At 47.8% G+C, this 27,995-nt stretch overlaps 7 protein-coding genes across 7 annotated transcripts; 4 read left to right on the top strand and 3 right to left on the bottom strand.

Annotated features, from left to right (window-relative positions):
* Nucleotides 1-3,231: 3,231 nt before the first annotated feature.
* On the bottom strand, nucleotides 3,232-4,609 carry B0J16DRAFT_329668 (uncharacterized protein). The gene has a single exon (XM_046126348.1). It carries the CDS (start codon nucleotides 4,533-4,535, stop codon nucleotides 3,414-3,416), a length of 1,122 nt encoding a protein of 373 aa, XP_045989675.1. The 5' UTR covers nucleotides 4,536-4,609; the 3' UTR covers nucleotides 3,232-3,413.
* A 1,642-nt stretch (nucleotides 4,610-6,251) lies between these two features.
* On the bottom strand, nucleotides 6,252-9,169 carry B0J16DRAFT_329665 (uncharacterized protein). Its single transcript, XM_046126347.1, has 2 exons — nucleotides 8,806-9,169; nucleotides 6,252-8,740 (listed from the first exon to the last, which is right to left on the bottom strand). The coding sequence occupies exons 1-2, from the start codon at nucleotides 8,813-8,815 to the stop codon at nucleotides 6,426-6,428; spliced, it is 2,325 nt and encodes a 774-aa protein (XP_045989674.1). The 5' UTR covers nucleotides 8,816-9,169; the 3' UTR covers nucleotides 6,252-6,425.
* A 177-nt stretch (nucleotides 9,170-9,346) lies between these two features.
* On the top strand, nucleotides 9,347-10,828 carry B0J16DRAFT_33016 (ribonuclease H2, subunit B). Its single transcript, XM_046126417.1, has one exon. It carries the CDS (start codon nucleotides 9,541-9,543, stop codon nucleotides 10,795-10,797), a length of 1,257 nt encoding a protein of 418 aa, XP_045989673.1. The 5' UTR covers nucleotides 9,347-9,540; the 3' UTR covers nucleotides 10,798-10,828.
* Nucleotides 10,829-11,908, bottom strand: B0J16DRAFT_33020 (DASH complex subunit Duo1-domain-containing protein). The gene is made up of 2 exons (XM_046126422.1): nucleotides 11,353-11,908; nucleotides 10,829-11,303 (listed from the first exon to the last, which is right to left on the bottom strand). The coding sequence occupies exons 1-2, from the start codon at nucleotides 11,599-11,601 to the stop codon at nucleotides 10,860-10,862; spliced, it is 693 nt and encodes a 230-aa protein (XP_045989672.1). The 5' UTR covers nucleotides 11,602-11,908; the 3' UTR covers nucleotides 10,829-10,859.
* Nucleotides 11,909-12,071: 163 nt separating this feature from the next.
* Nucleotides 12,072-14,262, top strand: B0J16DRAFT_409590 (uncharacterized protein). Its single transcript, XM_046133085.1, has 2 exons — nucleotides 12,072-13,215; nucleotides 13,282-14,262. Exons 1-2 carry the CDS (start codon nucleotides 12,440-12,442, stop codon nucleotides 13,763-13,765), a joined length of 1,260 nt encoding a protein of 419 aa, XP_045989671.1. The 5' UTR covers nucleotides 12,072-12,439; the 3' UTR covers nucleotides 13,766-14,262.
* Nucleotides 14,263-14,548: 286 nt separating this feature from the next.
* B0J16DRAFT_314346 (survival protein sure-like phosphatase/nucleotidase) lies at nucleotides 14,549-16,974 on the top strand (the record flags this gene model as incomplete). The annotated part of the gene is made up of 3 exons (XM_046125180.1): nucleotides 14,549-15,444; nucleotides 15,490-15,555; nucleotides 15,663-16,974. 3 exons carry the CDS (start codon nucleotides 14,549-14,551, stop codon nucleotides 16,972-16,974), a joined length of 2,274 nt encoding a protein of 757 aa, XP_045989670.1.
* A 5,041-nt stretch (nucleotides 16,975-22,015) lies between these two features.
* Nucleotides 22,016-26,476, top strand: B0J16DRAFT_32903 (uncharacterized protein). The gene is made up of 3 exons (XM_046126282.1): nucleotides 22,016-22,218; nucleotides 22,302-25,592; nucleotides 25,645-26,476. The coding sequence occupies exons 1-3, from the start codon at nucleotides 22,178-22,180 to the stop codon at nucleotides 26,336-26,338; spliced, it is 4,026 nt and encodes a 1,341-aa protein (XP_045989669.1). The 5' UTR covers nucleotides 22,016-22,177; the 3' UTR covers nucleotides 26,339-26,476.
* Nucleotides 26,477-27,995: the final 1,519 nt, after the last annotated feature.

Below are 27,995 nucleotides of genomic sequence, written 5' to 3'. Positions count from 1 at the left end.
GAGATGGATGATCTGAGGAAAGGATGCGAAAAGATTGCCATGGATTATGATTGAAGATGCAATTTGTTTGCGGCTACACGGCCAGTCAATGAGGCCATACGAATTAATTAATCGATCAGCGATTACTGTAGGCAGGTAAACAACGTAGCAATGCATCCAGGGACTCTCAATTATTAGATCAATGCCAAGGATCTCGGGCCAGTTGAAGCCGCCCCTACATGATGTGCAGCCAATTAGACCTGGACTATCAAAGACCTTGAACCTCGGCGGATACTAAAAAAGGATCAAACACGATGCTCTAGGGCATTCTGACAGCCCAAAGACCGCTACAGCTACAGCTGCAGTTGCATATAAATAAATCAATTGGTTGATGGCAGTCCAGAACCTCAGCCGCTTCCCGGGAACAACTCACAATGCGTCAAGCCTACGTCAGGGCAACTGGGATTTATTATTCTTTTACCTATTCTTTTTCTTCTATTTGGTAACTGTTTCGCTGGGTTTTACGTGATTTCAGTAATAGGAGATGAAAACTCGCTTAATGTGAATTTTGGCGCCGGATCTAGACGGAGATGCCGATCAAACTTGTACGGAGCGTCGGCACAGTTATACGAGGCTTTTTATTTTATTTGTGATTGTGACTGTATACAACCAGCATTTTGATGAGGGTTTACTGTACAGTAATAATCACGCCCTATCTGACTGCAGGTACAGTACAGTAGGTTTCTACTTGAGGTAACCGAAAATGTCCACATTCAGTCGATCTCTGTCGCTTGTTGGACCATGATAGTTGACAAAAAATGCCTGTGGCCCTTTTTTTAGTATCATGACGGTTTAATTACGGCTTCTGGTCCTCGTGGTTTGTCCTCACCGTTTGAGCTAGACCCAATCTCGTCAATCTGCTTGGTAGTTATGAGCTCCTTTTGTCCACTCTTGAAACAGCCACCCACTGAACTGAACTTTCTACTTCTGACCCCCTAAGCTGGAAGGGAATGGCTTAGAGACAGGTCAGTTCGCTAGTTTCTCTTTAGTTGATGGCACGAGCCAAGGGGCAACAGCCTTTGTGTGTTGCCGTTTGCCGCTGGGCTGATAACATTAACTAACTGCCCGTAAAGCCATGTCTCAGTAAGGGGCAGCAGGTACAGACCAGTACTGCACAGCTAAGCTTGGGAGATTTAACGTCTTATCCCTCCATCTCGTTCCTCCTCAGACTTATGTCCTAGTTTGTCTCTAGCTCTGCGCGTGATTCCGCTTCTCAACTCCGCCTCGTTTAGAACTATTGAATTTTGATATTAGTGGAACTCGTTCGATTGAGATCTCCTCTGTTTATTACGGACAGTTATTATTCGCGTTGCTGCATGCCCAAAAAAAAAAGATGGTGTTCTGCCGTAAGCCTCCATATGCACGGAGCAGTCTTCAACCAGTTATATCTTGACAAGCCCGCGTCGTGCCGAACAAACAGTCCAGCCATGTATGCATGCAGCAAGTTGAACTGGAACGATGCAGCCAATCCCGTATTTCGACATGTCTGTAGGCGTCCGCCGCATGTAACTTAACTACCTAGATACTGTACTGTGCTGTGCTGTTTAATAAGGGCAAACCTCGTGTTAGTTGAGTACAGTCAGGACACACACCGCTCATACAAATGGGTGGTCCATCTGCATGAGGCGTTCCAGCCGATACGAGCCCTACGAGAGGTCTCAGCCAAGCAGAAATGTGAGATGCACAACTCAGTGTCCAAATATGGTATCTCGAGATGTTGAACTAATGTAGGCTGATCAGATCAGAGTTTGAGTGGCTTGTTAGACTTTTTTGCCTTTTGCCTCGTGCCTCGCCGCCTTGCAGCCGATGAAAGCCACGCTTGACGGTTGGTTCTAAGAAGCCAGTGTTTCTGTGGCTATAGGGTTGATGGCATCTAGGTTTTATATGAGAAGCTGACCGTTGCAGTTGGTGAAGATGCCGAGGCGTCTAACAATCACTTGACGTTGACAGGGAACCCTCTCAACATCACAACTGCCGCTCTCATGACGGGTAAAGATGCTTAACCTGATCCTAAACCAATAGTCGAGAATGACAGCCATGTTTGACTATCTCCTTTAGCTTACCCGTACCGGAAGTGTCCGGTTTCTTCCCTTGCGGCTGACGAGACTAGATATGCAGCATACCAACAACATCCTGGTCTGGTACTGCACTTTTGGATCCTCCTCCTCCCAGAATATCTCATGATGTGATTAGTACAGTAGTATAATGAGGGGAACCCATGTCCTTAGTGGCTATAGCCTCGATCACCGTACGATATTCAGTATCGATCTGTGTTGCCAAGGCCACTTACTTGCTTACGGCTGTCTATTTACTTTTCCAGCTTTCCAATGAATTGAATGTCATGTGTCTGCCAGCAGAATTCGATAATTCATTGTTAGCTCCCTTGACAAACTTGGCAAAAGATCATCAGCTTGTTGCAACGTGAACAAGGTCATGATCGTATTCAACTGTTGATCGTCTCCCGGTATATCCGTTGATCTTGTTTCGATCGCGATGCTAAGACTAACGCTCTCTTCTTTTTCCTCTTCTAGCGTTGGTAGTTTCGCTTAGATGAAATGCTGATCTCTCCAACGGCCCGTTTTCTCTTTTCGTCCCTTGTAATTTCATCATGATGAAAAGATGGAATATAGAATTTTCCAATCATAGACCAGAAAGTCAGCAAGATCGTCATTCCAGTTACCAAATAAAGTATTTCTGGGTTCCTGCAGATCGTCTTGGCAAAATTGATTAAAGGGTTGTCAGGAACATGGATGGCTGACCCACGCAGGTAGAGAAGTGCACGGAATGTGACACAGAGCTGGATACAATAGAAACAAACTGACTAACGCCATCATTGACAATGCAATGTCTTTTACGTCTAACGGAGGATAAAAGCAAGACAGTCTTGGTCCACAAAATGTCTCATCGTATCATGTTGTCTATCATGGCTGCTCTATTTACTTATATGGCGCACGCTAAAGGCAGTCAGCACACAATGCCACGCCTTGTGAACCATGGCATTTACATACAATATTATACGATCGATGGATGAATGGATGAGGATGCTGACCACACCCCTACGAATACTGCTAGAGTAATTACACTATGGCTTATGGCGTCAAGCTCATGGCTATGTCTGTGGCTTACAGTACAGCTCTCGGCTCATGCAGGTCCCGGGATTCATTGTAGTACAGTCCTTGAACTTTGGTTGATGCTATCATGGGATAAACACTCTGCTTGTTACGGCGCGTGCGTGCATACCTTGCCTAAGTACCTATGCGTACTATGTTTTACAATTCCTTACTGTCATAGCTCCCCGTATTCATGCCAAGATCCAGATATCCTCCACTTTTTGCGTTGGTGTGACAGTAACTGCTCTCTCATCTCCCTCATGATCATCGTAAGGACTGTGATTGCTCCAGCATCACAAGGTCTCTAAACCCTTCTTTCCACAGCCTCGTCTGCTCTGTGTCCGGTCTTGGCAGTGGACTTCGTGCAAAGCCTCCGTAACCCATCCACGCCTGTAGTCCAGCCTTTACACCAACCACACCGCCCTGAATCGCCGTCCAGTCGCCCTGTGAGACAACTTCCTGCATCTTTTGTGCTTCGGAAACATGTCCTTCCAAGTAAAGTTCCATAGTCTTTATGCATGCCCTCGGAGCAATGTTGGCCAAGCCTGCTAGGATACCGTGACCACCGCCAGCCAGAGAAGGAATGAGGAAATCAGCTGAGCCTGCCAAGACGAGGAACTCGGGCTGCTTAGGGTTATGCTTTGAGAGTTTGCGAGTTGCTGCGGCTACTCTGTTGAGCTTGCCCGTGTTGCCGCACGTCAACTTGACGCCTACAATATTGGGATGCTGTGCGAGAGTGATGATAGTATCTGAGGACATGTCCATGCCATTCACAGCGCCAGGAAAGTTGTATATGATGATGGGGATAGGAGACTTGTCTGCGACTCTTGTGAAATACTCCAGGATGGTTGCTGATGCCGGGCCAAATAACGTGGCATAGTAGGACGGAGGTAGAACCAGCGCATAGTCACCGCCAGCTTCCCAAGCCTCACGGCAATATTCGACGGTCTCGCGCGTGCTCTGGCTACCGCATCCCACGACGATGGGCACATGCGAGAAGCCGCCGTCATTCAGGGCGGCTCTTGTAGTGGCGGTGACCAGCTGCCGCTCCGAATGACTGAGGTGAACGGCCTCTCCATTAGATCCCTGCGTAGCAATTCCCGTTACACCGGCCTGAGCAAGTCTCACAGCATGGGCGGCAATTGCAGCAGTGTCGACGTCTTCTGTTTCCGGGTCGAAGAAACACATTGTTGGGACGTAGACGCCAGGAATAAGAGGACGTGATGTCTGGATATGATCTTCTGTAGAAGCGCTGGTGGCGGGTGATAAGGCATTGGCTGATGTGAAGTTTCTATTCATAGTGCTTGAGTGCCATTGGTTGTGATTGTATAAGTGATTGTCGAAAGAAGACCTCGCCGATGAGGGAGCGTCACTGTGAGGAGGCATGATGGCTCAATGATACGTGATAGGATTGAGGGTATAAGATGCAAAGACTCTGTGAGAGTTGCTGTTATAACTAGATAATCAGAGAACCGTACTTAGATATTGAGGGAAGTTGCCAGACTTTATACACTCCAGTCTCTCAACTGTCGTGAGCATCATCCTCAATCCTCTCCTACAACATCAATTGCAACCCCCCAAAACCGATAACTCACAAAATCTTCAGCGGGGCAAAAATTAAGTCAAATGATACAATCCATCAACTCCGAGAGGACGGACAGACCGGTCAGAGAAATGGGCAGCTCAAAGATTGGTAGAGTTGACCGAATACTCCGCTTGTATGCATCTCGGTATGAGGGGAAATGCTCACGAGAGTCGCCTCTTGGGGGTCTTCCTGCAGGAAAATCCGGGGTATCTCAGGGTCTAAGAAGCCTCTTAACGAATCTGGACCGTGGGGGTTTCTTTGTACTTTGAGGCCAGTCTTTGCCTGAGTCGTATAGTTCAATACTTGCCTTCTCGATTGCGGTATATTCACTCCGACTCGAGTAATCATGGCTTGTTAAGATGATGCTGCGCCTCAACAGAGTATCATTCAAGAGTAGACTCAATTGATGCAGAAATAAGCTCTCTCGGTTAGGCAAGAAGGTAGACTGTCGACCTGGATCTTGGAATTGACTGCATAACAAGTCCTATAACCGAGGGGCCGCCCTCCCATTTATTACAACCTGACGTACATCTCTTGAGAATCACGATGATCAAGTCTTTTTTAAACGTAATAAATGCTCGTGTAACCATCCAAAGACTCGTGGCATTGTTGCCATCCTCCACGTTGGTCAAAATAAGCATCGTTCCTTGGTCAATTCTAACTCAGCCGTCAGCTTCAAGCACATCGTGATATGTCATGTGTTCTCAGAAGAATCAAGGTCATCCAATATGATACCTTTAGAATCATTGCATATAAAGCCATTGACTGTCTCCGTTCGGTAATTAACGGTACTAGGAAGAGCAAATAAGAGATTAGATATGCTTAAAGATGGTGAGCCGTTATGACTCGCAAGCTTGACTGCCTCCTTAAAAGTAGACCAATGGCTCTCATGGTACGGGCCGTTAAGATTCGAGCAAAGGAACAGTTCATCTTTAACTCAAAACAAAGTCAAGGCACGGCCGGGTAGAATCTATCCGTAGTAAACCGTAACTCAACTCTTTCCATGGTTTGTTCTTAACTCGGCAATGTATTATGGCATTGGAGGGTACAGCTTTCAGAGTTGATACTGTCTCGACATGATACCACATCAATAGGGTTGTTTATAAATAGGCATTGGGGGAAGAATCCTGGTCATTGGCACTCACAAATGATCGTCAGTCATTGATGTTGTCCAAAACCTGAACATTGATAACAGTATCAAATATCCACGGAGACGCAGATTTCTGGAAGCTACTTTTGTCCGAGCAGACAAGGATCAAATCGACTAAAACTGCAAGTCTCTTACTCCGTTCATATTCACGCAGGCATGTTCAACAATAAATCCAATGCACTGCGCCACCAAGTTACTGTACGTTACCACGCATATCATCCTCGCTTACATCCAGCTCTCCGCATACCGTATATCGCATTGATGGGGGCGGCTGCATTCACTTAAAGACCTGTTGGGGGTTGACATCACATGTTACTGACGTCGCCTCCGTCGGAACAAGATTACTCTAGAAAACATCGTCATATCTGTCGGTACAATCAATAAGATTTGCCTTGATTCAAGCGATATAGAGATAACTCTAACCAAAAATCGTTCATTCGTAACCATGCCAAAAGCATATGTTAGCAACGCCAACCAAAACAAAACCGACAGCCTCATGCTTGCCAGTACGCCGTATAGATGCCCAAGAAAGGAAAAGTCCTTATTGTACAATAACCAGGTCGTCATCGTCATCGTCGAGCGTAATTCGCCGCTTCGACAGCTCGCTACTGATCAAGTCGTTACCGAGACTTTCTCTCCCAGCTTCTCGAATGCCCTTGTCGGTAACGAAGCGAGTCTTTTTTCTCACCGGCGGCTGCCCATCCTTGCGTAACTTCTCCCCTTCCTTCATCTTCGAAAGCTTGTCTTTCAGACTACTTCCCCAACCAAAAGCTGACGGTCCACTACTTGTGGCCGAGCCAGCTTGTGATCCAGCTGAAGAGCTGTCGGGACGTTTTCGTTTAACAGGACTGAGATGAATGTTGCTCTTTCCTAGTAGCCCAAGCGACTTTGCATCTGGCCTGAGAACTTCGTCCGCAATGTTCGCTGGGCTTGGCGATGGCCCTATAGACGAGGCGGAAGCAGGTAACCTTGAAGTCCGTGAACCGGCTTGCCGCATATATTCTCTTCCCGCAGCATTGCCAACTTGACCAAGCTTTTTCATCATTTCACGTTCCTTTTCCTTTGCTTCCAGAGTTCGTTTCACATGCTCTGCTCTCTCCTTTCGGTCATTTGGGGTTCGGTCTTTGCCATCAATCAGGTCTGCTGTGCTCATCGTACGTGAGGCGAACCAATGCGTTTTTGTCTCCCAGTCGTATTTCTTGGCCTCTTCTTTCTTTTGAGCGCCAAATTGAAAGACTTCTCTAGAGCTATTCTTTCTGGCGCCAAAACTGCTTCCGTTGACCTCCAATCTCGTAGAGCGCTGTTTGCGGATGGCCTCGTTGGAGTGAAATTCACAGTACTGAGTTCGCTTTTTGTTGACCCAGGTGCCACAAATATCTCCACCCTTCTTGACTGATTGGCATCCTCCCAAATCGCGAGCTGTTCCAATTTCAAGAATTGAATCATCGTCCGAATTAATGACCAGGCTGAACTTGCCAGTATCGTGTCGTCCAGGCGGTGGTGGCATGAGTGTGGGGTTGAGAATTCCGATGACGGTACCCTCAGTTAGTTTCCAATATCTTGTGAACCCAGAGTTGAAGAGGAAAAGGTCCAGTTCCCATTCCAAATCAACCAGAGTCATGACCATATATTTCCCTCGATCCTCCGTCTTCCCGTTTTTCTGTGTCGGCTTGTGGGCACGAGGTTCAGATTTCTTGGCCAAAATGCCAAATACCACAAGATCCTGTTCAATATCCGGTAGCGCAAAATCTGGTGCTTTGACGTCCCTGAGTAGATCTTTGATCATGTATGCCTTTTTGCCAGAAACATGACGAGCAAGGACACTATGGGGCAGGATTCGTTTGGACAGGTGGAAACTCGAGTATGGCTCTATGCCAGCTGCTTGTTCATCGGTTACTTCACCAGGGGGCGTATTCTTCCTTCTCGTTAGCGCCATCGAGGTAGCTGGGCGACTGATGCCGGGCGATTGGACATTGGGAACAGTGTAGCTTCGTTGCCTCTCCACAGGCTGGGCTTTGCCCATAATCTCTTCTCTTGAAAAGGATGGGGTTTTGATTGGCTCGTCTGGGATTTCGACAGCTTTCTTTTTGTATTGTTCCATCTCATCCTGGCTGATTCCAAAAGCATTCGTTCTTAATTTTTGGATGTCCTTTTGCCGTTGAGCTCTTGCAACTTCGTCTGTCCTTACAGATGCCAACCGTTCGTTGAAGCTCAGAGGTCTGCCATTATCGAATGAAGCCGAGGAGTTGGCGCTTCCGGTAGTCCTTGATCTCCGCAGATAACCAGAATGTCCGATATCAGCTGTTGTTTGCGAGTCTCTGTAACTAGGCGCACGCTTCAAAGAAATATCCTGGGCCTTGAGTCCTTTATCGATGCCTAGCAACACTCTGCTGGGGGAGGTCGGAAGTTGGGGCTCTTTTATCCTTCGTACTGGCGACGCAGGAACTTGGACATTGTTTTGTTGTGCGGGTAGCTCTGCCTTTGTAGGAGTTGTTGCGCGCCTTGAACGGCTTGGAGGTTGCGTTGATATCGCAAGCTCCGAGGTTGTCGCATGCAGATTTTCAACATTATCGTCCGTCTTTTTCGACTTGGCGCTCTGTAGCTTCTTCAACTTGAGTCGTGCCTGGATCTCTTGAAGTTTCAACTGCAGCGTTTCCTCATCCTCGTCGTCCTCGTCGTTTTCGATCTCGGCCATAAGGTTCATTGAAGGCAAGTTGCGACCTCTTTTTGACGGCGAAGGACTGGGCGAAGTCATCATCTGTCGGTATCGCTCCCGTCCCCGCGGCGTACTAAGCAGAGCTTCATGCGGAGATCGTGGGGGCCATTGGGCGTCGTTTCCTTGTTTTGCTGGAGAGGCTGCGGCAAGTATGGTCAGTAAATCGTCGCATAGAAGAGCTTTGAGCCCAGGATTGTGGCCTTACCAGGAGCCATGACGATACCCAGGACGGTAGGCAGGTTATAGCTATAGCTGATGGCCCAGAAGCCGGCCCCGGTGTTATGCGATCACTAAGAAGAATTGGGTGGTGTAAGTATGCGATGAGCCTGTAGCATATTCCCAGATGGTCAGGGCGGTAGGTTGAGTTTTAGTGATGCGACAGCCATCCAGCTGGATCTGTGGTTTATCGTTGGTGAAAGAAAATATATGCCTGGCGGAAAAGCTATCGATTTTGGGCTGTTGATGCAGGGAATGTTTGCTTTTCAGCAGTGCTGGTTTGGATTGGCTTGGATTGGATCGGACTGGGCTTGCATCCACAAGCCAACGCATGCCATGCCATGGGTACTACGTACTTACTTTAGTGCTTCAAGTTCCTGGGCGGGCGCCAGCCTCTAACTAGAAAAAATGGGGATCTACTAAAATTAAGGCCAAAGGTCTGGCGTCACCCCTGCAACCGATGGAACCGTCGCGTCAGAACGCGTCTCAATTCAATTTCAGTCCCTGGAGCGTGTTTAATTCAATATGGGTCTCTTCGTCTAATAGTCTCCGTACCTAGATCCCAATCTAGATCTCTACTACTGCTATCACAAGCCTGGTCTTTTGGAGAGCAACAACATTCCTTTCAATCTTTCCTTATTGCTCGGTTTTCCATTTGATTCATTCTACTGTACCACTGTTTCTCCATAGACCTTATTAATTCATTAAAGACAACGGCATCAAAATGGCGAGAACGAGAGCAACCAAAGCTGCTGCTCCAGCAGAATCGAAAGCTTCAGAGCCCAAAACTACTACCTCCAAATTTAGTCTATCGCCTCGGGCTGAAAACGCCTCTAAAGTCTTTGTTCTTCCTACAAAGGCCTCCCCCGAAGCGCGTATTGTCACTCTTCCACACCCCAGACATGGCCGACCCGCGAGATACTTGGTATGCCCTGAAACGGGCATCTACGAATTCACAAAAGTCGCGACACCGAAGACGGCACCTCGCAGCTGGTTGATCGAGACTACACCAGAATCTACCTCTACAGATAGCACCAGCAAAGTTGGAGTATCAATGGGCCAGGACCTCTACCTGGCTACGCTGATCGACCCCCTATTCCTGGTCATTCCAGCATTGACCGAGACCCAGTCAAAAAGCTCGGAGGGCAAACGACTATTCCTTTCGAGTGATGACCATTTCGATAAGCTACCACAGGAATCTTCACATCTATCAGAGATTTTGCGATGCGACAAGACACGAAAGCTCATTGAGAGCCGAATGGCTGCGGTATGCGACACTGTTGAGGCAGGCGACGAGAGCATGTTCAGAATGAATGAGAGCAAGCTGGCCAAGGGTATACTGGAGAAGGCGCAGAGGATGCAAGAGGGGGGACTTGCTCCAACTATGGAGGAGAAGTTTGTGAAGAAGGCTCTTGAAGCACCAATTCTTGTACAGACACGAGAAACGAGAGAAACGACAATAACGAAGACGGAGTCCCCGGCACCTGCTTCAGATTCCAACGATTCTCAGTCAACGGCCGCCACGGGAGAAACCGAGGTTTCCCAAGCCTCAACGGTCGCCACCTCTTTAACAGAGACTACCACAGAGAACATTGTCAGCGCCATTGAGGCTTCTGCCGATGTTGTTTCCCTCCAGAGATTGCGAGTTGCGTTCAGTTTCATCTGCTCGGGTTACATTTCTCAGGCTCTTGCTACTCAGCTGGAGGAGCTCCTGAAGAAGGAAGAATTGGTGGATTTCGCCCCCCTGGATGATTACCTGGCTACATTGGCAAAGTTGCGCGCCGAAGCCATGGCTGCGCACTCTATCGATTACTCGCGCAAGCGTGGGTTGGATGAGGAGGAAGACGAGGCTCTGGTCAAGAAGAGAAAGATGGAGGAGGAAAAGAAGAAGAAATCGCAGGAGAGCCGTGGCGTCCGGAATCTCAAGAAAGTCAACACCACAGGCATGAAGAAGATGAGTGACTTTTTCAAGAAGAAGTAATAATAAGAAGAAGATCTATTGGGTATATGTCATTAAAGCGTGAGTGTCCAGACTTGACCTCATTATGCCCCTCTAGCTCGGCGCGCACCAAACCCTCGGCCAATGTTAGAGGTTCCGCGACTTGGTATGCCCGTCGTTCTGCTTGTAGATGTGGCAGTTGAGCTCCCAGCCCTTGCAGTACCTCGCGCCCGGGTTGCGCCTCTAACTCCTCGGGTTGCTCGAGTTCCTCGTGTTCCTCGGGCGGGTGCAGCTGCTGCCAGTCTTCGTCTCTCCTCTTCTTCTTCACGACGCTGTCGCAATTGCTCACGTCTTTCTTCCTCCTCCGCGGCTTTTCGTTCAGCAGCTTGCTGTTTTTGAATAGCTTCCGCTTCTTGCTCGGCCATGTCTTCTGTTGCACCTTTCCATCCTGGGTCCAAGATCAATCGCTGGTTATGCTCGGTCTGGGATAATATCCGGGTCCAAGTATTGAGGAGAACAGAGGCGTTGTTAACAGTGCTCAAAACGGTCTGCCGGTGGTCAGTAGATATTTAGTGGCACCTGGTATGGTAAACATACGTTCATGTTACCACCTGCACGCTCCAGGGATGAAATGACGCCTTCAATGGATTCATTTATACTCCGAACACCTTCAAGTTCCTTGCGCAGTGCCGCTTCATGATCTATGGGCTCTGGACGCTCTTGGGTCGGTGTCTTGGGAGTCTTGGGGGTTCTAGGAGTTCTTGGACGAGATGTCGGTGGGCCATCTTCCTGTGACGGGGATTCCCAAATGTTCGACTCTGTAAATTCTGTAGTATCGTCGGCCATGATGGCAGACTGCTAGGATGTAGGTAGATGCGGGGCCCTTTCTGTTGGAGATAGCCTCAGCTGGAAGCGCTGATCTAAGGTCACAGCAAGGTCGTATGTTTCGGATAGCACAGGTTTCGAAAGTCGTGTTGAAAATGCTGTGGCGCATGCAGGGTCAGGGCCGGCGCTTGTTGACTTGATAGCAATGGGTTGCCATACACCGACAGCTAGGAATGGATACCGTATTGTTTAATTCATGAGTGGAGGGGCATACTCTATTGTCTCCATATTTCGCTTTAATTCATTGCTCGTTAGGACATGTTAATTGGCTGTTGTCCGTCGCGTAGCCAACGCGTCTGGGCGGGGTTGCTCACCCGACGGACGCGTTCAGGTTGCAACGGCCCTGTCGTTTTAGTGGGTAAACCTTGTCGCACAACCAAGAATAGGGAGGCTGGGCTGGCGCACGCTCCAGGGTAGAGTCTGTCCCAGCCACTTCACTCGTTTTGATTGTTCTCTTTATTCAAATGTAAACATCTTACCCTACAAACATTCATCTCTAAATCTACCATCTCCAACTATTAGCAAGCGCCTTTCATCACTGTCGATTCTTATTCATATCATCCAAGAGTTTATACCCCTTTTGCAGCTAATCACTGCAATCCATCGAGCCAACTGCGCTGTTTATCACGTCAGTCCATAACCTCAATTCGACGTAATCCTTTTGGGTCGACCTGGCAGCCATCGAGGACGCACTTTACGTCTTAAGTTGATACCATCTCTTGAAGGTAGTGCTTCATACTACAGCAAACAATCCCCTAAAGGTCGCAATTGTTTTTGGCACTGCCGCCTACCTGTCAAGATGGCCGACGCACACGGCTCTACCACTCCTCCACCGCCATCCCGCATTCGCACTCCGCCAACGCCTCGCCTTGGTTACCAAGACCACTGGGAACCCTTTTCACCTCGCAAGTCTGCACGAATTTCATCACAACGAACAAGGACTCCATCACCCGGCCCATCAAATCGTCAACCTCAATCACCTCAAACCAGCAAAAAGTCTACCAAGCATTCGAACACCTCTATCGCCTCTCCTATGACGCATAAGAAGCGCATGCCCGCCAACGATTTTGTTCGCCGCGCAACGGAAAACATGCAAGCTGAAACTTCTCGAGATGGCGCCAGCCGTCGCACTCATGAGCGATCCGGCTCTTCCGTCATCGGTGCCGCTGGCATGCTTCCTACACCATCAAAAACTCCTCAAAAGCCACCCACTGAGAAGAAAACCGCCCACATCAAATCAGTTGCTCGTAACCTCTTTAGCTCTGACGCCGATGAAGCAACCTTAACTCCCAAGAAGCGATCTGCCAAGAAGTACAGCGGTATTTCGATGGAAAGCTTTGCTGTGGAGGAGGTTGAGGAACCCATTGAGATATTCACTGATACTCGGGATCGAGTTCCTGTTCGCGATGAGCGAGAAGACAATCCTTTCCTCAGTTCAGAAAATCCCTTCTACAGCGAAGCACCCCGTGCTGTGCCTAGCAAACGTCACGACAGACGCAAGGTCAAGGTCCCTGGCGAGGGTTTAAAGACTGTGGATGAGCTCGCCGACCGTAAGGATGGTATGGTGTACACATTGTAAGTTTCCTCATCAAAACTCAATCACTTTAAAAAAAAAAAAGGTCAATTGCTAATTCAAAACAGCCGTGGAAAGAGATTCTTCCGCAAGTGGTCTGAACACGAGACTGAAGATCTGGATGAGCTCGAGACTGTTGAAGAAGACCCAGAAGCTCATCTCAGCCGTCCTTTGACACGATCTTCAATCAAACCTTGTCTCCTTTTCCAGAGTGTTAAGACAGATGAGCAGATTGAAGAGGAAGAAGCTGTTACGGACGTTGAGGAAAATGATGAGGAACCGACATGCCCAGCGACACCATCGGTATCCAAGAAGGAGCGCGCATCTACACCTGAAGCGCCTAAATTTGCTCCGGCTTCACCTCCTTCCACTCGACGAGTGACTCGATCCACAAACAAGTTGGGAGATGAGAGCACACCTATCAAGCTGCCCAGCAAGCGAAGCCCCTTTGCTTCTTGGCGACGAACAAAGGAAAGCGTGCCCAAATCCCCGTCACGCAAACGATCAGGAGAAAGCATTGATACTAGGGAGACCAAGCGTAGCCGCGTTTAGGTCAACGCTTTCGGCTTACAGATGTTGCATTTGCTTTTGATTATCACATTCTCGCATCACAGTCAAGTGGCTGTTCCACGACAATTCATAATTCTGCATATGGGGGTTCCCCTTACCTTTCGCCTTATAATGGAAATTAGTACTGGCTTTTATCACGGCGTTGGATGGAATTTAGAGCGTCAAAAGGATTAGCAAGTTGCTAAGGACGACGGAATGTATCGCATAGGAAGACAACGTATTGATTGATTGATTGGTTGGCTGGTTGATTGATACCTGAAGGACCTCAGCAGTGGAAGAGAGGAGGAAAGCAAGCCCGAGTCTGTTCGGTTTATTCTATTCTATTTGGGTTCGGTATCCGCTGGTCTGGTTTGGTTTGATTTGTTAAGGAAATTTTCCTTAGGCACATCTTCGATTCTGTGAGACCCGGTTTTTAGGTAGTTCTTTTTTTCATGATCGAGTCGATCGAATAAAGAAATCAGACAAGTTCATGATAATAACATGAGTTCCTCTCCGCTTGTGCCCGTACTTGCCCATTCTAATCGCCAATTGGAAGTGATTCTGACGTGCTTACTTGCCTAGCGCTCCTGCCCCACGTGCATGCCCCTCATCGATTCCGCTCTGCCCAACATCCATCCGTCAAATACTCTGCGAAGGTTCTGTATAACAGGCATTGCTAGTGAGTAGAATCCTCTCTTCTCTGTTTCGTTTTCTGTATCCAGAAAAGATTACACTGACACTTGAGACAGCTTATACTAATCGCCTGCCTTCTCTTCGCAGCTAAAGATGCATATCCTCGTTACCAATGATGATGGCCCGCCATCACCACACTCTTCTCCTTACGTCCACTGTCTAATCCAGCAGCTTCAGCAGGCGGGCCACACTGTTTCCGTATGCCTTCCTCACACACAGAGGTCATGGATTGGAAAGGCACACATGATTGGTCAAACCCTTAAGCCGCTGTACTATCGTCCTTCTTCCGTTGTCCATGGTGAGGATTCTCCAGGTTCCACTCATCATCGGCCTTCTCCTTCAGGAGATGTCGAAGAATGGATCTTGATTGACGGAACTCCGGCTTCCTGCGTTCAAATTGGTCTTCACCACTTCTTCCAGGAACGAGGACCTATCGATCTTGTCGTCAGTGGACCCAACTACGGTAGAAACACAACTGCCGTGTTTGCTCTCAGCTCGGGAACGCTAGGTGCCGCTCTGGAAGCTGCTGTTTGCCAGAAGAAGTCTATTGCTCTGAGCTTTGCCTTCTTTACCAGGAACCATGACCCGGTTATCATTGAGGCCGCTTGCCGTCGCAGCGTCAAGGTTATTGATGCCCTTTACAAGCAGTGGCCTACAGACGGAAGTGCGGATCTCTATAGTGTCAACGTTCCTCTGGTAGAAGGTCTTGAAAACAACAAGGCTATCTGGACCAATGTTTTGCAAAACTACTGGAGAGAAGGTGGTTGCTTCCAGGAGATTGAAGGTGAGGCGGGAGACGAGAATGAGGAAGAGGAGAGGATACGCGAAGGTGTCGGCGGTGAGGTGGACGATGCAGCTCGACCCAGTTCACGCAAGGGACATACCCACAAGCACTTCAAGTGGGCGCCAAAGTTCACAGATGTGTACAAGAGCGTAGAGGAGTCCGAGCCTGGCAACGATGGATGGACCGTCAAGGAGGGACTGACAAGGTATGTTTGTTCACTACAACAAGCCAGCATTACTGACAGGACCAGTATCACTCCTCTCAAGGCCAACTTTATGCATGGTCCTGGAGAATTCAACCAGAAAGAGCTTGAACTGTAAGTACCCTTGATCAAGTGATATGTGACGGGCAGGGCTAGGAGAGAAGCACGATGCCTGTATTCTACCAAGACTACCAATAGATACATTCTTACTTTTCATAAAGGGATTCGGGTTCGGTGGCAAACCATAACAAGCAAGAGTTGGCATTGAGGCCAAAGGGCCCTTCGGTCCAAGCCGTCATCTCATACGAAGATTCTTACGTTCAACCACTTATTCTTGACGCCTTGAACTCTCTTTTCCCTCAGGGAGTTTTCAATGTAATCACTGAAGTGCCGGAATCTGATGAGCCAGCCCTAGCGAAGATTGTCCCATCGGAGGACAACATCCTACAGATCACCTCGTACGAAACTATCGACTTTGAGTACGCTGCCAACCATGAACATACAACCCTAATCAACAGCTACATGATTCGAAAAGCCCTTATCCGAAAGCACTTCTTGTCGACCACAGTGGATCACTGGGTTGCAAAGCATCCTGAGTCTGTTCTGAAGAAGCACATCAAGCGCAGCGAAGCTTTCGAGGTCGACTTTGCCGAGTTCTTGGACGATGCCCTGGTTGAGGCTTTCGATCTTCGAGAAAGCATGGACCGTAATGAGGAGCAGACAGATCCTAACTCTAAGGAGTGGTGGATTCTGAAGCCAGGTATGAGTGACAGAGGTCAGGGCATTAAACTCTTCAGCACAATGGACGAACTTCAGAACATCTTCGATATCTGGGAGGAGGATCAGCCTGACACTGATGATGAAGAGGAGGTCGCTGATAAGGACGACGACGGAGACTACATCACAACCTCTCACTTGAGACACTTTGTTGCGCAGCCGTATATTCACCCACCTCTACTGGTTGATGGCGAAAAGCGCAAGTTCCATATCCGCACATATGTGATGTGCACTGGAAGCCTTGATGTCTGGGTCTACAAGCACATGCTTGCACTCTTCGCTGGCAAGCCTTACACTGCACCTGCAGATGCACCAGAGGATATCGAGTCTTTCCTCACCAACACTTGTCTCCAGGATTCACCAAACGAGAACACCGTTCGCCGCTTCTGGGATCTGCCTTTATCAAGCGACATGCGGGATGACATCTTCCGTCAGATCTGCGATGTGACTGGCGAGATCTTTGAAGCTGCCGCGAAAGCCATGCCAATTCATTTCCAGACAATGCCTAATGCTTTCGAAGTCTACGGCCTAGATTTCCTAGTTGATACCCAGGGCACTGCTTATTTACTCGAGGTGAACGCTTTCCCCGACTTCAAGCAGACTGGAGGTGATCTCAAGGAAATTGTGTCTGGATTCTGGAAGGGCGTAATGAGACACAGTGTTGCGCCATTCTTCGGTCTCGGGGGCTCAATCAAAGATCAGGATGGTGCCGAGGATATGGTTCCTGTCCGTAAGGTGGATTTGGGACGACGATAAGGCAGCATTCGATGATAGTAAAGTGTCAAAAGGGGTAGTTGGTCGGGCAGTCACCGCCATCTTGCCATGGCTGTACTAGGGCGTTCAAAAGTTCTTTATTTTACATACACACCATACACTTTTCGCTCAACTTTGTTACTTTGTGAGAGCCCATTACGCAGGATTAGTATGTGTAGAGGAGGCCATAGGGCAGAATGTGCAGAGCATCGCCTGACTCCATGTCCGATTTTCAATATCTTAACTTCCGTGTTACCCGGTACGGTTCCCAAGAAAGTTGGTAGCCAAGTCTCAGGGTGGGAAGAATAAACAACCAAATCATCTCGCCTCAATGGCACTTCCTATTGTGTCCCTTCAAAGTCAATTTTTTATGCCCGGTGTCCATATCATGAATCAGTCAATACCAAGTTCGCGCAATGTACAACCAGAACAAAGCAAAATGCAACATAATCACCAGATTCGGCACATAAACCCCTCATGATATAAGGATCTGCTGATCGAGCGAAGGATAGCAACTCCCCGATTGGGACTGAGCACTTACACAGCCACGATGTGGTGGAGTTGGAAGCGGGATAAACCTTCCATGCCATTTCATTTAGATAGACGACCGTAATAATCGCCAGATAGAAAACTTTGCTGGAAGTTCATCATTGAGGAAGTACAAAGTCTGCTGTGCCGTACGGAAGCAGGGAACTTTTAGATGAGGGGGAGGCTGTGTTGCGAATGTCAAACACAATATGTTGATCAATCAAGATAAGGGATGTTTCGTCTACAGAACAGAGTTTGTGATTGTAAATTGAATGTCACTGCGGATATTTTTGGTGTAATGTCGATTCAGGGGGCTCCTTCGTGGTGTATCGGGGCGTACTGTTCACTTACGTGAGAGTGAGATCGAATCCATCGTGTTGGTGAGAAATGACAAACAGCCCACCACCAACCCGAGACTGCAGGCTCATTTAGGAAACATCTAGGCATGTTGCAAATTGATCAGGAAGTTGAATATCGCTTACTTGGTCGATATATGGCTTGTCAGCCTCTAGGCGTTAGCTTCAATTTCATGATCTCAGGACTATAGGGTAATCTCCGTTCGCTATAACAACACGTCTGCAATCAGCCTTTCAGGTCATACAAAGAGTATTTGTAAGGTTGAATCTAATCCCTGTTTTGGGTATTTCCATTTTAATGGTTAATTTGCGAATTTTCGAAGTTTGAAATGCGTCAGGTCGCGTTTGTTAAACATGCTTGTGGTATTTGGCTCTTTCCGCTTGCTTACTTCGATACGCCATGAACAAAGAACCTGGCTACTGTGAACCAGTCGTTTTGTCAAGTACTAACATTAAGAGAAGTTTTAACTTGACCTCATCAGACAGGAGTAAGTATCCTACCCAATCTCAATAGGAGGCGAAGTGTTTGTGCATTGGCTGTTCGGAACTGTGGCTATCCGGGTATAACAATTATGCCTTGGCCTAAGGATCAGCTAACTACCTGAAGTAGTTTTAGACGACACTACCATGGATTCAAGAAGATATTGTTACAAGCCAAGCCGTATCTAGCACCGGGAACTTGACGCAGTGCATATCGATGCATTGATAGAGTGATATGATTTCCAAGTGCAAAACCTGTAAGAGTTCATCATGCTCCGTAGGTCGTACAGCTTCTGCATGAAATGACAAGCCGTATATACATACCCCATTGGCCACTGATCCGGAAGCTACGGATAGTTCAAGGTTTGTTGTAGGATTGGATGCTTCGGATGCGGTTTCGGCCAACTGGTGAGGCGAAGCATTAGAGCCCTTACCGAAAGTTCAAGATGCTGTTTGGTAACATGTGAGGCAGAACCACGATACCACGTGCGCTATTTCTCAAGCTAGATTAACATGATTACAGACAACTTTTAAGCCACCGCGTGTTTCGCTTATAATGGCTCCTAATGGAAACAACCGACTGAGGCTGAGCAGTGCCACCAAGTTGAACGTACGTATTTCTTCTGAGTTTACGGATATATGGCTTCTACAGAAAAGTTAGGGAGGTTTCATAAACTTAATCAGCTTGTCTTAGCTCAACTCGGCTTGGTTGGTCTTGGCTTCGATACTCAGACCCTGGCTGCATAAAGTGGCAGCTGTAGGATTGTAATCCCCAAAACTAAATCTGATTGGTTAGTCAATTCGATATTTGATACCAAAATGGGATGAGAACAACTCTTTTTCAACGACAACTGCCAGGTCAGAAGATACAAAGTCTAAGCCTCAATGACTGAGTCAATATGAGTCGAATGACCGCATCATTAAAGTTTTTGTTGAGCTCATGTCGTACTTTGACTCGATCTTCTCAGCTCAACTCGATCCGAGGTCCATGAGTTGGCCGACTACCTAACTTGAGCGAAATGTGGCTGTGTGGCTGTGCAACTTTACGCGCCACTCCCGTCCGCCTCAAAGGCCTCCTACCAAGGCCTCCCATTACCGTTCATTCAATTACACCTTCATAGTGACAGCAGATATTCTCCGTCTCCATCATGAAGCCTACTGATGGGTCAGTGCATGTTTGACCGTTTGCAGGTGGAGAGGTTTTGGTCACGCCAAGCTCTTCATTTGTTCATGATCGACAACACGACGGGCATAAAGGGGAGATGCCCGGGATTGAACTGACTCTATTTACGCTGCCAAGCATGAACTTATGCTTTATTTGGTATATCACTAAGCGCTTCTCTACATCAATGCATTTGGAGCATAAATATCTGTCATTGAGCTCGCCCAGTTGGCTCATCTCATGTTGACAGAGTCACTTGCCTAATCAATCGCGGCTGTTTCTTAATAAACAAGGCTCAAGACCGGGGCCAGACAACCTCATCTTCTATAACCTGCTTATTCCGAAGAAACTGACAGATGAAGCTTGAGTGGTGGAGCCTTGCTGGGTTTGCAATTGGACAATCCCCAAATAGCGTTATGGAGCTCATCACTGGTTGTCACAAAGGCTCTTGGATAGGATCGAACCCGAGTTTTAATCCTGGTATTACAATCCCCTGAATACGACTTTGCTGGCTGAGTTTTTTTTTTTCCTTCATTAGAGGAAAATATCCACAGTGGTTCTTGACTGTTTTAGGTGGCATTGACGGCGAGGCATTCCTAGGAACTATCACCGGGACCAGGAAACAAGTTTAAAAGGAAGCTATGGGCTAGGTTATCTTACAGCTACGGAATGCACGGTTGAGCAATCTAAAGGAATGGATAATTAAGCTCATCAGCCGTGTGACTACCAAAGAACCCGCGGCTAAGAAAACAAGGATTAAAGAGCTCCAATTTACAAGGAGATTACCCATAGAATTCAGGTACGATACAGTGTTCCGTACGGACCAAGTTGCGGGTCTATTCCTCCGTATATGTCTTTCAGATCCGGAAGGATTCGTCCTTGGGAGAAGGTTAACCGGGGAAGAGAAGAATTCCTAACTGTGAGAAGCCAGTGACAATCTAGACGGGGCAAGGTTGAAAACTGGAGTCATTAAATCAAGACATAACCCACTGTTAGCAAGAATAGTAACGCGTCGTCACATCGATCGCTACATGTTCATACCAGCGCGTATTATCAGCCGGCACTTGGTTCGAGTTGGAAGCGGACCAGGGCATATCCAAGCTATCACTTTTGCCCATTTCGCTTAACAAGGTGACAAACATGCGCAGCATTAGACGTCATTTGTCTGTGCTTGGAAGCTTGATGCAAATGACAACAGATTGGGAATGTCTCACGCAAAGATTTGCATAGCACAACCTGAACGAGTCGAGAATGCGAAGTAATATAACAGTTCAATGGCCTATGAAAGAAAACAATAGTAACAATGTTTAATCGCCAATCAGGACTCTTTGCTTACTTCTTCTGCGACATACAAGACGTTTCACAGAGCTTGTTAGCTTGGCGCCAAGTCATTGTATTTGGCGATTTAGAGCAAATCATCCAATCCTGATCTAGGAACGTAGCGAACAGCTAGATTCTAGGGCCTTGGCTCTGGACCTTCTAGAGAGGTCGCCAAGACGGGATCTTCGCATAATTGTGCACTGTGGCGACATGGGGTGACCCGGGAACATCATGAGCATGAGCTGCCTCAATTGGAGTTTGTTGAGGAAGAACAATGAAAGCTGAAATGCGTCACCTTTTCGCCGTTGACAGTTTTCGTGAACATTCTGGATCGGGTCAAAACTTAAATCATCACACAGCCTCTTCTTGCAAGCGTAAAGTTGCAGAGAGGCCGCCTGTAAAGCTTTGGTAACGATAGGAGGCAAACCGTGTAGCATGGAAATTGACAGAAGGGAAAAAGGGTTGACCATGTCAGTGATTGTACCAACTGTATGGAAAATATTGTATCGATCGAAGTTTGATGCTGAATTCGAAGTCTAATCGAAGACAGTACAGTAGGCAGTAAGAGTAATAAGCACAGTGCATGTCACTTAAGAAACAGACAGTCAAGGAACCTTGTCCGTACAGATACAGTAAATTCCCATGGAAAATCACAATTGAACTTTCTAGCCCGTCAAATTTGCCCATGGAGATCATTTTACCTACGGACCTGATATGTTCAGCGCCTATTGCTGATTCCACGGACCTTTCGTCTCTACCCAAAGGTAGAAGGACATCCGTCAATTTAGCGCTTGTCCGGCCCCTGCCCCGGGCTTAAGCAGATCCAGTTTTTATGCCCTTTGGTTACTTCCTTCTACATGCACCCCAGAGTGAAGACCAAGAGCCAATCATCAGCTTCCTTTGGCTTGCACTGCCTCAATTACTTTCAAGACCAGGAAGGAAGCTCGCTCGAGGCGAAAACATGCCCTCCACCTGCCTTTCGATTGCATTTCTCCTCAATCTTCAACTGAACCTTGGGTGTGTTGGCGATGTTTAATTAACTCAGCCTTTCTTCAAGACTGACTTGGTCGTCCAAATTCAACTCTATTGCCCGTCTTTGCCTACTTTTTTAATTCTAGTTGCCTCTTACTTCAATCCTTCCTTCCTTCTAAACTACTATACTTAAAGAACATCGGCCCATGCGCTCTTGGCTCCACGCCCTCTGCTCTGTCTGCCCTTGAACTGAAGCTCCCTTTTGCTCAACACAATACCCATTACTTTCACTAAGACATTCGCCGCTGCATAGCCTCAGTTCGGCTTGCTGTCATTTCCACAACTCCAAGTCTAGGCTGTCGCTGATCGCGGCACTGCCCGGCTCAACATGACTGATCATGATGACCCTCGGCCCATGCGGCCTCGCGCGTACGTGACTGTCACTGAGGCTCATTGGGGCCTCCCGAGATCCAAATCCTTATCAACCTCTTGAATGCTGATCAATCTTCTAGTCCAACCATCACTATTGATACCACTGCTGTCAATCCTAATACTTCTACCGACGCTCCCCAAGAATCATATCCTTCCAACCTACAAGACGACGCAGTCAGTCCTACAGCAACAGCTGATCCCGCAACAAGCGCCGGCATGTCGCAACGACCTTCGCGACCCGAAATCAACACTTCTATGAACTTCGAAAACAGGGATAGCAGACCAACAAGTCCTCACAATGTTTCCAGTCCGGTAACATCAAGATCAGGCGACATGAGTGCTGCATTCTTGTCTGTACCTATGAACCACCGATCACGACAGAACTCCGTCGATTCTGATGATGGAGCACGATCTATTTCCTCACATGGCGATACCACTGTTGTAGCGTCCAACTCAACACAACATGAGACGCTTAAAGGTTCCGAACATGATCATAACAAGATTATCAACGACGAGACAGCTTTGAAGCCAGACACTGGCACCGAGCAGGATTTCGAGGTGGAAAACAACCCTTTCGCTTTCACGCCTGGTCAGCTCAACAAAATGTTCAACCCCAAAAGCCTTTCTGCCTTTTATAAGTTGGGTGGCATTGATGGTTTAGAAAAGGGTTTACGATCCAACCGAAAGGCCGGTTTAAGTGTGGAAGAGAAAAGCCTGCCTGGACATGTATCATTCGAGGACGCAACATCTAAGAAGCAGACCGCTTCCGATGATCACACCAATGCGCAACCAGGCGATAGCTATGCCGACCGACTCCGTGTGTACAAGGACAACCGTCTACCCGAGAAGAAGGGCAAGAGTCTTCTGCAGCTTATGTGGATCACATATAACGACAAGGTCCTGATCCTGCTGTCAATTGCCGCTGTTGTCAGTCTCGCAGTTGGTCTGTACCAAACATTTGGCGGAGAGCATGCGGATGGCGAACCGAAGGTCGAATGGGTCGAAGGTGTTGCGATTATTGTCGCCATCGCCATCGTCGTCATCGTTGGATCTTTGAATGATTACCAGAAGGAACGACAATTCACGAAACTGAATAAGAAGAAACAGGACCGTTTGGTTAAGGTTATTCGCTCGGGAAAGACGATTGAGTTATCAGTTTTTGATATTCTCGCCGGCGATGTAATCCACATCGAGCCTGGTGACCTTGTACCAGTCGACGGAGTTCTTATTGAAGGGTTCAACGTCAAGTGCGACGAGTCGCAGGCCACCGGAGAGTCCGACATTATTCGAAAACAATCCGCCGAAGTCGTCTACAACGCTATCGAGAACCGCGATAATCTTAAGAAGATGGACCCTTTTATTCAATCCGGAGCCCGTATAATGGAAGGTGTTGGTACTTATATGGCGACTTCCGTTGGTGTTTACTCTTCTTACGGCAAAACTCTCATGTCACTGAACGAAGACCCTGAGATGACTCCTCTGCAAGCGAAGCTGAATGTCATCGCCACTTACATTGCCAAGCTCGGAAGTGCCGCTGGTCTTGTGCTTTTCATCGTTCTCTTCATCAAATTCCTTGCTAGCTTGCCCAAGATGCCGGACTCTGTTTCACCCGCACAGAAAGGACAGCAATTTCTTAACATTTTCATTGTTGTCGTTACTATCATTGTTGTTGCTGTCCCTGAAGGACTGCCTCTTGCTGTTACACTGGCCCTGGCTTTTGCAACAACTCGTATGCTTCGAGATGCCAATTTGGTGCGACACCTCAAGGCTTGCGAAGTCATGGGCAATGCGTCAACAATCTGCTCCGACAAGACTGGTACTCTGACCCAGAACAAGATGCAAGTGGTATCTGGAACCATCGGAACAAGTCTGCGATTTGGTGGCTCACGGCGCGGAGACGAGAGCGGCGCCTCTACTCCCGTGGATACCAGTGGTGATATCAGCATCGGTGAATTTGCTAATATGCTCAGTAAACCGGTCAAGGATATCCTCCTCAAGTCCATTGCCCTCAACTCGACTGCTTTCGAGGGTGAGGTTGATGGCGAGAAGACCTTCATTGGCTCCAAGACTGAGACAGCTCTGCTCATCCTTGCCAAGAACCATCTCGGCATGGGACCCGTGAGTGAGGAGCGTGAGAACGCCAAGGTCTTGCAGCTTATTCCTTTCGATTCTGGCCGCAAGTGCATGGGTATTGTTGTCCGGCAACCTGACGGCAGTGCCCGCCTTTATATCAAGGGTGCCTCCGAAATCGTCCTCGCAAAGTGCACACAGGTTCTCCGCGATCCTTCCAACGACGCTTCTCTCGCTCCTCTGTCCGAAGATAATATCGAAACTGTCAAGCAGCTCATTGAGAGTTACGCGAAAAGATCTCTTCGAACCATTGGCATCAGCTACAAGGACTTCCCCTCTTGGCCACCCAAGAATGTCAACCATGTCGATGGCGGCAAGGAGGTCGTCTTTGAGGATATCTTCACGGATACAGTATTCATTGGCGTTGTCGGTATCCAAGATCCTCTCCGAGAGGGAGTTCCGGAAGCTGTGAAGCTCTGCCAGAAGGCCGGCGTCACCGTTCGCATGGTTACTGGTGACAACAAGATCACAGCTGAAGCCATTGCCAAGGAGTGTGGTATCATTCAACCTAACTCTATCGTTATGGAGGGACCTGAATTCCGAAACCTCTCTAAGCTCCAGCAAGAGGAAATCATCCCTCGCCTGCACGTTTTGGCACGATCCTCACCCGAAGACAAGCGAATCCTTGTTAAGAGACTCAAGGACAAGAACGAGACCGTTGCGGTTACTGGTGATGGTACCAACGATGCGCCTGCTCTCAAGATGGCCGATGTTGGTTTTTCAATGGGCATCGCCGGTACCGAGGTTGCGAAGGAAGCTTCGGCTATCATTCTTATGGACGACAATTTCACGAGTATTGTCAAGGCCTTGAAATGGGGTCGTGCGGTCAATGACGCAGTTAAGCGATTCCTGCAATTTCAGCTTACAGTCAACGTCACCGCGGTTATTCTCACCTTTGTTACTGCTGTATCCAACGATGAAGAGTCTTCGGTCTTGACGGCCGTACAACTTCTCTGGGTTAACCTCATTATGGACACACTCGCTGCTCTTGCTCTTGCTACTGATCCTCCCCACGACAGTGTGTTGGACCGAAAGCCTGAGCCCAAGGGATCAAGCATCATTTCCGTTACCATGTGGAAGATGATCTTTGGACAATCAATCTACCAGCTCGCCATTACATTCCTCCTTTACTATGGTGGCCCTAAGGGCATTCTGCCAACAAGCGAAACTCCTTCGGCCGATGAGATCAAGACACTTGTTTTCAACACTTTCGTCTGGATGCAGATCTTCAACCAATGGAAGTAAGTCTCAACTCTATGAACCCTTAATGGGAATTCGTACTAACATGTATAGTAACCGTCGCCTGGACAACAAGTTCAACATTTTTGAGGGCCTCACCAAGAACTGGTTCTTCATCAGCATCAGTGCCATTATGTGTGGTGGGCAAGTCCTTATCATCTTTGTCGGTGGTGCGGCTTTCCAAATCGCCAAGGAGAAGCAAAGTGGAACTCTCTGGGCTATTGCCCTTGTGCTTGGTTTCCTTTCTATTCCTATTGGTGTCATCATTCGCTTAATTCCTGATCATTTCATGCTGGCTTTGATCCCCGAGTTTCTGAGGGAACGAGCCAAGAAGGTGCCTGGCCTCACAATTTCCGACGAAGAGATGAGCATGTATCCAGAGCCGTTGGCGGACGTTCGTGACGAGCTCAACTTTATGCGCCGCATGAAGGGAGGACGCCTGAACAACCTCAAGTTTGCGATCCAGCACCCCAAGGAGGCGGTTGAGATGGTCAGGTCTAGAAGTCCCTCCCATTCTCGATCCAACTCAGTTGATCCGCCGCGAACGCCAACGCAGGAGAACCCCTTTGAAGGGTCACCGATCGGAACACCTAGTTCAGCGAGAACTCGATCTGTGAGATCACGTTCCAACTCTGCGCTCGGAGCACCGACAGTAATGGCGGGTATTGTGGCAGCAGGTGTAGCAGCCGGCTGGCAACCGAAGATGCGGCCAGAGGAGAATGGAGATCACCAAGACGTGCATAAGTAGGGGTTGATACCTGGTTCGGTTTGTGTTTGGCGCGTGCGTGGTATTAATTATAAGTATTACTTTGGGTACGGATAGAACTGGTTAACATGGAATAATGAAAGTGTTTGAATGATTCAAGGCAACTTTGCAGGTCTCGTGCTGTCGTGTTGTGAACGTGCTACGAGGAAGATAGTCCATTAACGGTAGATATGTTCGGGGGCCCAGTTGTTGCTAACATGGATTTGTAGATGCGAATCACCAACGATAACTACACTGTCTATGCCTCTGTTATATAGAGCAGGTCGCATCAGAGAAAAGGCTACTCATCAAGTACATATCGGAAATGCATACCTTTCAGCCGACAAGTGCCCTCGAATCCCGACTATCCGTCGTTGTACGCGGGAGTGTTTCCATAGCCATATCAGCAAGTCGAGCCTTTCTGATCCTCTTGTCTTTCCTATTACATCTACAGCAGCACCAGATGCATAATCCGAAAAGAAAGACAGAAATGATAGGAACCCCGATCACCAGAAACATGAACCCAGTACCCCCCCAGACTACTCCGTTGTCTACTCTCGAGTCTTCATCCCTTTTCATGATGAATGGGCCTGCCTGAGTATTCTATGTGAATAGCTAATAGGATAGATAATTAGTTATCTGAATCTGCGCTGTGAATCTAAGCGGGAAAGCACATACCTACTGCAGAAACAAGAAGAGCAGAACAGAATCGGCATTCTAGATGATGAAACTCAAAGCAGAGAATGAATGCTACGGGAGGGATGGATCGACTTTTAACAGAGCCGAAGGCTCCTACAGCATGGGTGTTGAAGATGCACAACCAACAACCAACACCCTAACGAAACAAGGTGTGTAGATACTGCAGCCCCTGGCAATTAAGCTTAATTTGTAGGGGGCTGCTCTATTAGGTAGTTGTTCATGGCATGAGGCTGTTCTCTGTGCCTCAATGGATCAGAACGTCGTCTTCCTACTGGCTGCGTGCGTCTTGACATGCAGTCCTAGGATCTGCAAGATTAATTTGCTTTAAAGTCTTATCAGAGTCAAAGTCAGAGAGGGCACATATTATCGGCTAAATGCAGCCAATTTGTGTACAATGTGTGAATTGTAGCAAGACAGTATCCGAGAATTACCATCAAGGGTCATTCTCAGCTATCACCCACTTCCTCTGTAAACGAAAGTAAATTGGCAAGCATACTTGCCAAAAGCGATTTCCTAAAAGAAAATAATTGTGCTATAAATATATAAGAGTCGATCTATCATCTTGTCTAACGAGAGTCATAGTCTATATCACACCTGACTGTACCATTAAGCTTTAACCTAGGGCGTAGTGGCGGGCAAAGCGGTACTATGGTGTATCTATGTACTATCATCTCTTAGTCTAATTAACAACTACTACTGCTTGCCCCTGCCGTCCTGTGCTCACCGTCTATCATTCCATTCCAACAGTGTATTCGTACAGTATATCGATAATCTAGACTTCTCTCCTCTGTCCTCTTCCTTTCCTTTCCTCTTTCCCCTCTCATTGTCTTCTTGTTTCGCACTCTACTTGGCGAATCAGTCAAGTTAGTTTTGGATTACCAGACTAAAAAAAAAACAGAGACGCGATAATATTTACATGGAATCACACTACTTTAGTTTCGATCTGATCACGATACATTAT

This window comes from Fusarium flagelliforme, assembly GCF_020744385.1.
Source record: "Fusarium flagelliforme strain FIESC 12 MPI-CAGE-AA-0113 chromosome Unknown B0J16scaffold_1, whole genome shotgun sequence".
Lineage (NCBI taxonomy): Eukaryota > Fungi > Ascomycota > Sordariomycetes > Hypocreales > Nectriaceae > Fusarium > Fusarium flagelliforme.
This window is presented reverse-complemented; position numbering and strand designations above follow the sequence as displayed.